The 14,334-nt window shown below is 39.4% G+C and overlaps 1 protein-coding gene and 1 long non-coding RNA gene across 3 annotated transcripts in view; one reads left to right on the forward strand and one right to left on the reverse strand.

Moving 5' to 3' along the window:
• Positions 1–14,334, forward strand: part of LOC125454224 (uncharacterized) — a 109,669-nt gene that overhangs the window by 73,880 nt on the left and 21,455 nt on the right. The gene's annotated exons all lie outside the window — the stretch shown is intronic.
• Positions 1–14,334, reverse strand: part of metap1d (methionyl aminopeptidase type 1D (mitochondrial)) — a 151,428-nt gene that overhangs the window by 62,511 nt on the left and 74,583 nt on the right. For both annotated transcript variants that reach the window (XM_048534771.2, XM_048534772.2), the window contains 2 exons: positions 11,005–11,047; positions 9,517–9,680 (listed from right to left, as the gene is read on the reverse strand). In XM_048534771.2, coding sequence (XP_048390728.1) covers positions 9,517–9,680; positions 11,005–11,047 — 207 coding nt within the window. The remainder of the gene's footprint in view (positions 1–9,516; positions 9,681–11,004; positions 11,048–14,334) is intronic.

A 14,334-nucleotide genomic window follows, 5' to 3' on the forward strand; every position in this document is an offset into this window, starting at 1 on the left:
GTCAGAAATACCTGCAAGAAATTTGCCTTCGTGAGTGAGTGTGTGAGACAATCAGTTCAGGGAAAGAAAGGTAGGAAATAATAATGAGTTGTGGGTGCCATACATCCTTCACCATTGCAGAGTACAATATTCACAGCAAGCTGTGGCAGAGCTTAAGTGTATAAGTAACAGTTAACATAAGAGTAATTGTTTGTTATATAATACACATCATTGAATAAAAATGTTAAGTTAACAAACTAGGATGAGCGTTTCTTTGTTCTTAAGGTGAAAAGATATTCTCCTTAGCCAAGAAAAATATTCACAGCAAGCTTGGAAGCCGACCTTGAAGTTTTTGGTCGGAGTCAGCCAGTCAGGCTAGCACATCTGGAGCACGGCATTGCCAATTGTTCAGGAAAATCTCGGCCAGACTGACAGCATCTGTGGAGAGAAATCAGAGTTATCAATTCAGGTCATGAAGCCCTTCCTCAGAACCATTCCGAGGGAGTGACGCTTGACTCACAACATGAACTCTGATTTCTCTCCACAGATGCTGTCAGACCTGCTGAGCTTTTCCAACAATTTATGTTTTTGTTTCTGATTTACAGCATCTGCAGCTCTTTTGGTTTTTAGCAATTATTCAGGTTCTTTTTATGTGAGCAAAAATGAAGAAAGCTTTGTTTGCAAGGGCAGCACCAATAACAGCATTAGCAAGCACTACTAATCCACTGGAAGAAGGAGGAGAAAAATATATTTTCTTTAAAAGTTTGCTCAGAAAAGAATGAAAAAAAATTCTATTTTAAGCCAATACTACAATTTCATCATGTGAGACAGAGTGAAACAATTACAAAGTTTAACTAATTGAGAACGAGAGATTTTGAGGGCAAATTCTCTAAAATATGTTTTCTAAATATTTTAGAAACATAGAAGAAAGAGGTCAATTAACCATTGAGCCTGGTCTGCCATTCAATATGATCATAGATGGTCATCCATGATCATCCATTCCACTGCATTTTTCCTACACAATCTGTATATCCTTTTACATCATAGCCATTTAGAAATCTGCAAATCTCTACTTTAAACATACTCAATGGCTGAGCTTTCATAGTCATCTGTTATAGAAAATTCCATAGATCCACAATCCTCTGAGCAAAAGAAAATGATTTCATCTCAGTTCTAAGTGGTACAGCCTAATTTTGAAATTGTGTCAAGTGGTTCTAGACTCCCTAAACAGGGGCAACATCGTATTGCACTTATCCTATCTATCCCTTTTAGAATTGTGAAGGTTTCAATGAGATCACCTTTCACTCTTCAAAATTCTACAAACTACAGGCCCAGTTTCCCCATCTCTCTTCATAGGACAGCCCTGCCACCACAAGAACAAGTCTGGTGAATCTCTGTTGCACTTGCTCTATAGTAATAATAGATTTACTGAGATAAGGGGACCAAAATGCATGGAGTACTCAGGTGCAGTCTCACAAGATTCTATTTAATTGAAGCAAAACTTCACTATCCAGTACTCATATTTTGTTGCATTAAGACTAATGTCCATCAGCTTTCCTAATTCCATCTACCATGTTGTTGCCCACCCTCTACCCTTTTAAATCCTCTTGAAGCCAATAGCTATCTTTCTCACATGACATATTCCTACCTAGCTTCAATTCAGAAATGCCTGCTTTGTGTCATCTGCTACTTGGAAATATTATATTTGGCCCCCGGATTCACACGATTAGTATACAGTAAACTGTGAATAATTTGAGGCTCAAGCTGGAACATGGATTTTTATAATATCAGTGGATATATTATATAAAACAATATATTTTGCTTGGATCATAACTCCACCACTGAATGTCAAACTTTTATTTCCAGGACTGTTACGAATCCCATCACTTATGGGGAATTCCACCCCTCAACATTTTTCCATCTCAGAGTCCCACAGCATTGCACAACTCACTTCTACCTCCCTCCCAAAATTCACAAACAGGACTGCCCTAGCAGGCCCATTGTTTCAGTCTGTTCCTGCTCCCACAACACTAATTTCTTCCTACCTTGATGATATTTCTCTCCCTTGTTTAGCCTCTTCACATTTACATTTCAGATTCCACCGAACTTTATGCTGGTTCCACAATTTCCAGTTTTCTGGCCCTAGTCATCTCCACTTTGCCATGGATGTGAATATCTCTACCGTTTCATTTCCCATTAGGATGGTCTGACAGCTCTCTACTTCCTTCTTGAAAAGCAGCCTGAACACTTGTCATCCATTACCACACTCCTATGTCTGACTGAGTTCGTCCTCATTTTGAACAACTTTTTTTTAATGTGTCTCACTTCTCCAAGTCATAGGTGTAGAAATGGGTACCTCCATGGTACCTGCAGTTACTGTCTCTTTGTGGGGTAAATATGGAACATTCCTTATTGTCATCCTACCTGGTCACGCACCCATAACTCCTTCTCTGATATATCAGTGAATGTCTTCGGCACTGCTTCCTGCTCTTGTCAGGAATTGGAAAAATTAATCCATATTGCTTCCAATTTCTATCCTTCTCTCAGCTTCACCTGGTCCATCCATGACTCTTTCCTTCCCTTCTGTGACTTCATAGTTTCCACTTCTGATGATAGGCTGTCCTCCAATATCCACTACAAACCCAGTTCCTTCCACAGCTATTAGGACTACACCCTCCTTTCTGAGAGGACTCCATTCTATTTGCCAGGTTTCACTGTCTCTGTTGGATCTGTTCTGTTGATGCCACCTTACTTTCCACCAATCTCCACATTCAAAAGATTGTCCTCCGTCATTTTCACCACGTCCAGCAGGATGCCATCACCAAATACTCCTCTTCTCCACTGTCAGCGATCCGCATGGATAGCTCCCTCCATGACACCCTGATTTACTCTTCCATCACGTAACACCTCCACATCCCCTCAAGGCACCTTCCTATGCAATCGCATAGGTGTGACACTTTCCCATTCAACACCCCCCCTCTCTACTCACCATCCAAGGTCACAAACACACCTTTGAAAATCAAGCTGTGATTTACTTGCGCTTCTTTCAATCTAGTTTACTGTATTCACAGCTCACAATGTGAGCTCCTTCACAGTGGTGAAATCAAATACTGACTGGGGTGACTGCTTTGCAGGACATCTCTACTTAGGCACAGGAATGACCCTGCCCTTCCAGTTTGCCATTTTAACCAGGCTGTGCTTGCTGTCACCCAGAAACATGCACACCAGCTGTGAAATCTTGCAAATATATTGAAATTAAGAGTGATAAATTAAAGAAACCATAACAAACACTTAAAAATATAATAAGAGTACTGCCGTGAAAAGAAGAAAACATTTAAAAATTTTTACAAATCAGCTTTATATTGTGCATGCATATTTACAAAAATCAGAAGTGGGCAACCAGTCGGTATCATTACAGGATCGTTGGTGTCAACAAACATATAGTTTTAATAAACCCCCTTGTTACCAATCTAACATTTCTGTCCTGGGCCTGGTACAGTGTTTCAATGCAAGCTGGAGGAACGACACCTCATTTTCTGCTTGAACACTTTTCACCTTCTAAGGTACAGTACTGAATTAGAGTCACAGAATCGTAGCGCTGTACAGAAGGAACAAACCTTTCAATCCAACTCGTCCATGCCGATTAGATATCATAAACACATCCCATTTGTGAGCATTTGGTCCATTTCCCTCTAAACCCTTCCTATTCATTATGCCCATCCAGAAGCCTTTAAAATGTTGTAATTGTACCAGCCTCCACCACTTCCTCTGACAGCTCATTCCACACATGCACCACCCTCCACTTGAAAAAGTTGCCCCTTAGGTCCCCATTGTATCTTTCCAATCTCACTTTAAACCTATGCCCTCTAATTCTGGACTCCTCCACCTGAGGAAAAGATCTCGTCTACTCACCCTATTCATGCCCTTCATGAATTTATAAACTCCTATAAGGTCACCCCTCAGCCCTCGATGCTCCAACGGCCATAGTCTATTTAGTCTCTCCCTATAGCTCAAACCCTCCAAACCTGGTAACATCCTTGTAAATTTTTTCTGAACCATTTCAAGTTTCACAACATCCTTCCTATAGCAGAGAGACCAGAATTGCATGCAGTATTCCAATAGTGGTCTAATCAATGTCCTGTGCAGCCACAACACATCCTCCCAACTCCTATACTCAATACACTGGCCAAGAGAGGCAACCATGCCAAATACCTTCTTCACGATCTTATCTACCTGGTAACTCCACTTTCAAGAAACGATGAACTTGAACTCCAAGATATCTTTGTCCAGCAACACTACCGAGGACAACTGTTAAGTGCATAAGTCCTGAATTGCATTTCCAAAATGTAGCACCTCTCGCATTTATCTTGTTTATTAAATTGAACGCAATCTGCCACTCCTATGCCCATTGACCCATCTGATTAAAATTCCATTGTAGTCTGAGGTAACCCTCTTTGCTGTCCACTATACCTCCAATTTTGGTATCTTCTGCAAACTTATGAACCATGCGTCCTATGTTCACATTCAAATCAGTCATATAAATGATGAAAAGTAATGGACCCAGCACCGATCCTTTTTGGCACACCGCTGGTCACAGGCCTCCAGTCTCAAAAGCAACCCTCCACCACCACTCTCTGTCTTCTACCTTAGAGCCAGTTCTGTATCCAAATAGCTAGTTCTCACTCTATTCCATGTGATCTAACCTTGCTAACCAGTCTACCATAAGAAACATTGTTGAACACCTTACTCTAATCCATATGGATCATATCCACCGCTCTGCCATTATCAACCCTCTTTGTTAGTTCTTCAAAAACTCAATCAAGTTGGTGAGACACAATTTCCCACGCACAAAGCCTTGCTGATTACCCCTAAACAGTCCTTGCCTTTCCAAATACACGTAAATCCTGTCCCTTAGGATTACTTCCAACAATTTGCCCACCACCAATGTCAGATTCATCTGTCGATAGTTCCCTGGCTTTTCCTTACCACCTTTCTTCAATAGTAGCACCACGTTAGCCAATCTCCAATCTTCCAGCACCTCACCTGTGGCTATTGATGATACAAATATCTCAGCAAGGGTCCCAGCCATCACTCCCTTAGCTGCCCAGAGGTCGAGAGTACACCTGAACAGGTCCCGAGGATTTATCCACCTTTATGCATTTTAAGATATCGAGCATCTCCTCTTTTGCAATAGGGACACTTTTCAAAATGTCGCTATTTATTTCCCCAGGTTCTTGATCTTCCAATTCTCTCCACAGTAAACACTGATGCAAAATACTTCTACTGCATCTCTCCCTTCTCCTGCAGTTCCAAATACAGATGGCCTTGCTGATCTTTAAGGTACCCTATTTTCTCCCTAGTAACACTGTTGTCATGAATGTATTTGCAGAACCCTTTTGGATTCTCCTTAACCCTATTTGCCAAAGGTATCTCATGTCCCGTTTTGCCTGCCTGATTTCCCTCTTACATATACTCCTATTGTCTTTATACCCTTCTAGGGATTCACTCGATTACTGCTGTCTGCACCTGACATATGCCAATTCCACAACTTCAGAGTATGATTGCCAACCTCCATTTTTCTTAAATAGCCTACACTACCATGGCTGTGACTTCTGTCCTGGTGATTTTGCTCTCAGGAGTGCAGACCCATTTTCTCCTTTTCACCCTTTCACTAACACCCATTTCCCATCTCTATCTCTACTACTTTCATCATGCCATGTGTCTTTTGCTCTGGACACTCTCAGAATCTGTTCCACTTTCTCCCCCGCTACCTGTCAACAGCAGAAGAACCATATTGGCCAGCTCCTTTCAGCTCCAAAGAACAGTCATATTGGACTTGAAATATTCATGCGGCTCCCTCTCTATTAATAATGTTGAGTTTTTCCAGGACCTTCTGTCTTCATTACAGATTACCAGCATCCACAGTATTTTAATACCTTTTCCTTGACATGATGACTGATATGTCGTTTCATTAGATGTTGCTGTAATACACCAAAGAGTGAACCATTGTCGTGTTAAGGCAGTAGTGTGACCACAGCAAAAATTAGAAAGTTTACCAGGTCCTGATGCATCATTTGACAATGTGATGCAAAATCTGTGTTGGGGGAATTTATTGTAATTGACACAGATCCAGCCCAATGAGCTGGCTAGTCTTGCACTTTCCATGGGAAGGCAGAGGGGCAAATGGACTGTATATGTGTGTCGGCTAGGATGGTGCTACTGGGAGATGACTCATGGGGCCAGTCGTGTTCATTGGAGGTGCTGCTGAGGTTGTGCTTGGGTTAAATGGGTGAGGGGCAGTGTTCAATTGGAGGGCTGAGATTACGGTCAGAAGAGATGATTGGTAGCAGTAGCCCAGCAAGTTTAAATGTGGAGTATCTTACTGCTCCTTTTGGTTCTATTCTCAGGTATGTATATTTTAAAATCTTTCTTTTTTTGTCAATGGCAGTCAGCAGTTTCTTTAAAGACTGCCTGTTAAGTCACATATGGACCAGGTTTCCCTGAATAAAGCTGGCACCAGTGCTGATGCCTCAGGGTGAACATGATGCACAGGGAGCCTCAAACAGGCATAGTGCTTGTTACTTAATATGTAAAGAAAATGTTTTAGGTGTGGTATCTAGATGATTTTTTATGTTTATACCAACACAGTGGGGTGCACGCTTCTGGCTTGTAATAGGCATGTGCTTCTGGTTGCCATATTTGAGGCTTGAGCATCAGTGTCAGCATACACATTTCTGGCACTGAACAGATTATTGCTTTTCCTCTCAAGGTCCAGTAGGACAATTTGAAGCTATTTCAATTCCCAAATGACTCCTTCCGTGCCCGAGTCCGCCACCACTTTGTGCAAATCCTCAGCAAACCTACCAAATTCTATTCTCAATAATGCAACTATTTTCACTTTTCCCCAGAGTTTCAGAGCCATCACGGCACAGGTAAAGTCCCTTCAGCTCATCAAGGCCATGCCATTTCGCCATAGAAAATTCCAGGCAGTGGCCATCAAATTTCCTTTTGAAATCACTCATGGTCTCTGTTTCCACTGCCTTAATAGGCAGCAAGTTCCAGGTGAAAAGTGAACTATTTATCAGACTTGAATAATTTTAAAAAATTTCAGTGTTGACCTGATATAATGGGGCTGGACTGCTTAGTCGGTCTGGAGGTCATGGACAGATGTGGGAATGCTGGTAGGTCCTGGACAAGGACAGTTTCAGATTGGTTTAGAAGTGATCTGCTCTCACAGATGACATCACAGAGTAACATAACATGTTGTTGTGAAAGCTTATGTATGTTTTCTAAAAATGTGCATTTTCAAATATACAATATCCTCACAAATAAATAAACTTAATGTATCATTAGTTGTACAATAACTGTGAAATGTTTTTAGATGTTGAAGAAAACACCTTAAAAATGCTCATTTTCTTTGCATTGTAAGATTATTATCTTGATCAAGTTTAGTTAAAAATTCTTAAACTTTGAAACTGTCGAAATAAGTTCAAAAACAACTAATTGCGAATATATAGATATAATTAATTATTACAATTGCTATAAAACCAACAAATAGCATTTTTAAATTTTTGTTTTTTTCTTTAATAAATCAATAACACGTTATTATAAAAAAACAAAAGAAACAAACAAAAATAAGCAAAAGCTATCTTCATTATTTCTGACATTATCAAAATCAATTAGGGCACATTTCACAATCAACTGAGAGACCAAATGCATAGAATTTTATAATAATTTTCAGAATAGAAAATTAACACACTTTCAAAGCAAGTGCCTTGAAATGGAGAAGGTGCCAACTGCAGTGTGAGGATATCTGAATGTGATATATGCCGGTTTATGGTAAAGAGTTAACTTGTAGACAAAAAGGGAAAGGAGGTCGGCACCCAGCAGCCACTTGAATGTGAGATTTTTTTTGTTTCCCTTCATGCATACCGAGCTCTCCATTATTAGTCTTAATGATGGAAAATTGTAGTGTTGATACAAATCTTTTTTTTAAAAGCAATGGGCGGGAGCTCCATTTGTTAGTAAGTTCTTTGTGACTGAAAGCCGTAGATTGTACATCTACTGCAGAAAAGGCTGGATGCTCTTTCCATAGCATAGCTAATTACTCCCACTGTGACCTTGCTGATCTGCAATGTTCCCCCCCTACATCTCATCTACACGCCTGCTTCTGTGTGTGCATGGTGTCAGAGAATATGAAAAACCATATAATGAAAGCAGTTTCATGATGGATAAAAGGCTACTGGAGTTGCACTTGGTACAAAGGAGGTTCAATTATATGAGTAATTGTGATAATTTAGCCCATTCATGGACCCTTACTTGATCAAGAATGAGACTCACAAAGGAAAATTACTTTAACAGGAAAGTAGGGAGAGGGGGGATGAAGAGGGAAGGAGGGGGACAGCGGGTGTAGAGAGAAAAACAAGATGGAACAAGAAAATAGATATACAGAGGAAAGGAGAACCAGACACAGTACAACAGAGATGTGATAAAAGCTGACATGCAGCTGTGTTACACAATTAAATTCAATTTTTTTTAAGCAACTGATGAATGCAACTACTGCAAATGTGCCTCAGTTAGCTATCATTTGTTGTTCCGTGACAGGAAAAGGATAATTACCTCTCAAAGTGAATCAAAAGACTGACATGCCCTTTAGACACAGTCATGAATGCAGAGCTCGATAGAATGCTTGAATAAGAATTCTGGAGCTTTCTTTTCCTTTATCATTGAACAAATTTTGTTAGATATAATGTAAGAACACCACCAGCAGATGCATTAAACCCTGGGAGTTCTAAGAAACTAAATAGCTTTATCTTTTAACTCTTCCAAGCTGTAAAATGAAACTGCATTTGCATTTAATTTCTATTCTATCTGAGTGTACTTTTATATTGACTAAATTTTCCACTCTCAGGAGTGGTTTGATCTAGCAGATGCTGTGGCAGATTAAATTTTATTAACAGTAACAACACATATACTCACTCTATGCTACAAAAATCCATACAAGACATTTATCGAAAAAAGCATGAAATTCCAGATCATACTGTTATTGGAAGGAATGAAAATCAAATTAATGTGACTGATGCTGCTGTAAATTTTGCCGTGTTTTAGGGTTATAATGATCAGACTAATAAAAAAAATTCATGACTTTAGCTACTCTTCATTAACTGATAAGAATGTAATGTTCAAAAATGATACATTTTATGCATTTTATCTGAGTTAACAAAATACCCAGATGTTTCTTCAGAGATTTTTGGTGTAAAGTGGAGAAACGTAAAATATATACAAACAAGTACTGAAAACTAAACATTAGGTAAGTGCAAGGTATCTTATACACCTCCTACTCTCGCTATATAGACTGAGTCACTTTAGGTAATCTTCCTTGCTCAGAGAATAACATTATTGTCTGGCAGTTCAAATACTCCTATCAGACTGAAAATGATGACCTCATGTCATAAAACATGTTATCAACTTTATTCCACACCACCAATAACCTCTGTCCCATTAGATTTCCCCCAGGATTGTCAGTACAAGACTTACCTGATTGTATTTCCAATTACATTCAGTGGCGCTCCTGGCCTACAAACAGCAATTGCTTCATTTCTGCATCTTCTGGCAACCTCAACGAGCTTTTGCCCAGATTTATCCACATTTCCAACCAAGAATGTTTCAGAGGTGTCCCCATGGTATCCATTAAAATATACCTATTTAACCAAAAAAAAAGCAGAAATAATTTACTGTTAATATTTAAACAAAACTGCTGAAGGATTTATAAACACAATGATGGATTTAACCGTATCTCAAAATAATAATTTTCAAGAAGGCATCGTTCAAAGATAGATGTTTGAATTTACAAACGAGGCAAATCCAAGGTATGTCATTCCCCCATCCCTGCACATTGCCCCCTATTCTTCCCTCCCACCAATTCACAGGAGATCCAATTATGGTCAGTTCTCAAATGGTTTATAGAAATATACAAAGCTTCATACTGTTTCACTGAATAAGAAAAATGAAAGTACCCCGTGTATCAAATTACTCTCTATTTATAAATGCTGAATAGAATTATTTATTATAATTTATAACTTATCTCAAATTTTTTTAATATAGCTTTTAGTGTCAGATCATTTAACTCAAGTTGCTCTATCCTAGATATTTGTATCATTGACAGTAAATGATAGATAATTGTAAAACAAAGAGAATGATCTGTAGTAAAATGCAGTACCTAGATGGATAACAAAGTAATTGCATTGATAATATTGGAATTTTTAAGACTAATACTACAACATACTATAAATGAAAATGGTAAGTTGAAGCTATTTAATAGGATAGATTGAACATTTTCATCCAATTGTTTACTCTAAGCTAAAGACAAATGTAACAAGGTCAAGTTAAGAAAATTGGAACTTTTTTTGTTTATGGGGTTAAGTCAAAACTGCAAATAATTCTAATTGGAATAGACTTGGAGCAGGATATCTCAATCAAGGTTTTAATAATTGTGAAAGGCATTGGTAGCAACAGTATTACTGTCCTAAGAGACTGACACATACAAGCTATGGCTGTCACTGAAGCCTATAATGACAGAGTATGATAATCACAGACCCACTCAGAATCAGCAGGAACAGGAAGATCAAACTCTGCACAGTGAAGGGAAAAATGCCAGCCTTCTGCACATTAGCTCATCTCTCACATTCATCCAAAGAAGCCTCCCAACACTGTAGTGCTCTGCAGTAACTACACAGTGGATCAATAACAATTACACCTTCTCAAGGGGATGACATGTAACAAGATTGAGATGACATATCACTCTGCATTGATCTTAATGCATCTAACTTCATCCCCAAAATCTAGGCAACCCTGTTCAAACAGAAATAAACAAAAAGAGGAAGGGGAAGCAGCTGTTCTTTTTTGACCAGAAGTGAATTACATGCCCATCTGTACGTTTCTCATTCTGAATCCAGAGTTTTTCCTGTTGCTGCTGGGTATCAAAACGCTGGTCAAAGCATCATTAGTTTCAAACTAAATACTTACTGTGACGTCAATGTTGATAATGTCTCCATTCTGAAGAGGTCGACTAAAAAAATAAACATTAAGAAACTGAGAGAAATTTTCTTAAACATCAGCATAACAGAATAAACAGATTAATGGCAGTAGATCAGATTTGGCCTAGCAATTATTTATGGCTATAATTATATTAAATTGTGGGAACACCATGTGATGCAGAAACAATACAAATGCTGACTTTCTTTGGTAATTCATGGAAGCAACATTTTTTTCCGCAGCATGTCTACACATATTATATGCATTGAGACTTCCAATTCTGAAAAATTGCCTGAATATACCATTCATGCCAGTAACGAAAAAAATATCGATTAATTTAATAGTGTGCATTAGGCTTTGAGAAAATAATTAACTGATGAAAAATGCACTGTGTTGAAATATTAAGCATTATTATGTCTGTGCTTTTGAACCTTGAAGTATAATTGAAGAATGGATGAAATGAAAGGAGTTAACAGAAGTTAAGCAGTCCTTCATAAACACTGATCTTTCATAGTTCCTTTCAGATCATTTCAATACATTTCTGACACAGCAGAAACTATCAATAAGTTTATTCCATGTTGCTTGGTGACAAAATACAGAAAATTGAGCAAAATTATAATTGTGTGTTTCCTCCTCTCAAATTGGACAAGTCCCCAGTGAACATGAACATTCAATTTACATGTATTAAACTCAGTTAAAGCTTTCAAAACTGGAAAAAAAAACAAAAAAAAATCAAGCAATCACTATCAGCTTGTACCTCCGATGGTTAAAGTTCACACTTTATGTCAGCAGTGAAAAAGTCAAAGCAGAGGACAATGTTCACAATGTATTTTAGGATATTAGATCTGATATATGCATGACAGCCATTTAACTTCTGTGAGAGAAGCAAATTTTCTTTCTGGATTAAGTTTTAAACAGTTGGGTAATTTTAGCAATTTTATTAATGTGAATGCCTTGTCTTGAAATGCTTCATATCATTACTCTTACTAGGTTATTGAAATATTTTTCCAAGTCTTCAATGCGAAGATTTAATCAGTTTCAAACAGGCCACTTGAGGAAACAGTTATTTTGACATAATCCTACAGTATAGGGGTGGGTTGGCGATTTCTATGCAATTTCACACCGTCCGCCAATTTGTGGAAGACCACAAAGATGGTAGATTGCAACAGAACATGATAATATTCATATGATAAACAATGATAATCAGGAGAAAATCCTTTAATCGATACAGTGTCTAACATCAATACTTCGCATTCACGATACATACAGTGTCTATTGCACCGAAAACATATAACCTCTCGGGATGAGGAAAGATTGGGGGAAGGAAGTGGTTGGCTATGGATGAAAAGTTCATGTTGTGATCTAACAGATTGATAATTAATCTGCTAATCCTTACAACACACACTTTGTAGAATAATGGGAAGGGAGGAGAGGGGTGGGGAAGAGAGAAAGAGAGCGAGAGAGAGAGACAGAGAGAGAGAGAGAGAACGCACGTGCAAGAGCCAGCTCTGATTGAATATATTCTTGGATATTTCATCGCATTTCACCACGTGCCACTGTCACTGGATGCTTCTCCTCCTCCAAAACCACTTTCCCTAACATTGCAACTAGTCACCAACTTCTCAATTTGATTAGCACATCACTTTCCCAATAAAGACAAAGGGTTGGATTTGCCCTCTTAGAGGCAACCGGGTAGCTTGCTGTAGGGGTAAGTAATCAGACGACTGCTCAAAGGTAAGGTACCTGCAGGAGCAGCGGGAGTCGTTAAGCTGTTAATAAGGAACTGGCAGAACTAAGGCTCTATGCACAACAGACAAGGTATGCTGTGGATTATCAGTTGGCTCAACAAGGGGGAAGGATGTACTATAGTGGGAGACAAATGTATTAATCCATGTTTCGGATCAATCATTTAACATAACCCATGCCATTCAGTCTATTAAGAAGCAATTAGATGATTTCAGGCAAGGTCCTAAAAAGGGAGATGGCTGGTGAGGGTAGCTACTGGGAGGATCCTGGGAATCCTACCTACTGCATGGACTAGTAATTCTTGTTATAATCATTGTACGTTGTGTATTGATAACTTGCTTAAATACTGGCTGTAAGATTCTTATGAATAAGTTGGCAGTGCCCTTCTCAGCCCCCATTTTTTTAGATTAGATTCCTACAGTATGGAAACAGGCCCTTCGGCCCAACAAGTCCACACCGCCCCTTGAAGCATCCCACCCAGACCTATTCCCCTATAACCCACACACCCTGAACACAACAGGCAATTTAGCACGGCCAATCCACCTAACCTACACATCTTTGGACTGTGGGAGGAAACCGGAGCACCCGGAGGAAATCCACGCAGACACGGGGAGAACGTGCAAACTCCACACAGACAGTCACCCGAGGCGGGATTTGAACCTGGGTCCCTGGCGCTGTGAGGCTGCAGTGCTAACCACTGAGCCACCGTGCTGCCCTAGTTTAGTTAGTTATCATGAAACCCATTATCGCACCAGTAGTTAAGTTTTTGGCAGTAGATTTGTCAGCAACCTGCCACCAATAAGGCCCATAAGTCATCAATTAATGGCCATTAAACAGGCTTATCTTGGGCCCAATAACCTACATTTCCAGCAAGTGAGAACTCAGGCTACTCTTTTGACAGAGAAACAAGGGAACCTTGTTTCCTGAGTTTGGGAGTAAGCTTCATTTGCCTCAATCTGAGAGCAATTGAGGATATAGATGAGGGCAAGGGGGTGGCCACTGAAAGCCATGGCTGATGGAAACAATGTTTAGTCACTCCTGAAAATGCCTGCCCTCAAACTTCGTGCAGAGAACACTACAACCAGACCTACAGTTCACTCACACTAAATTTGTTTGTTTAGTAACATCATTATCATTTCCCACTATTCGACAAAGTGTGTGTGGTCAGGATTAGCAGATTAATTATCAATCTGTTAGACCACAACATGAACTTTTCATCCATGGCCAACATCTCCTCAGTGGGATTTGAATCCAGCATTTCCAACTCAGAAACAACCAATGGAATCACAAGGCCACTTATTCATACAAGGCGAACCATGATGGTGAGGTACAAGAAAGGAGGCTGTTTGGGATCATACCTGGCAAATGGGATGACGGTTGTGACTGCTGGAGGTCAGTCACTTAAGCTCCAGGTCATCTCTGCAGGAGTTCCTCAGCATCCTAGCCCAACCATCTTCAGGTGCTTCGTCAATGACCTTCCCACCATCATTAGGTCGGAAGTGGGGATAGTCACTAATGATTGCACAATGTTCAGCATCATTTGTGACACCTCAGATACTAAAACGGTCCATGTTT

The sequence above is a fragment of the Stegostoma tigrinum genome, chromosome 7, assembly GCF_030684315.1.
Source record: "Stegostoma tigrinum isolate sSteTig4 chromosome 7, sSteTig4.hap1, whole genome shotgun sequence".
In the NCBI taxonomy this organism is placed as follows: domain Eukaryota; kingdom Metazoa; phylum Chordata; class Chondrichthyes; order Orectolobiformes; family Stegostomatidae; genus Stegostoma; species Stegostoma tigrinum.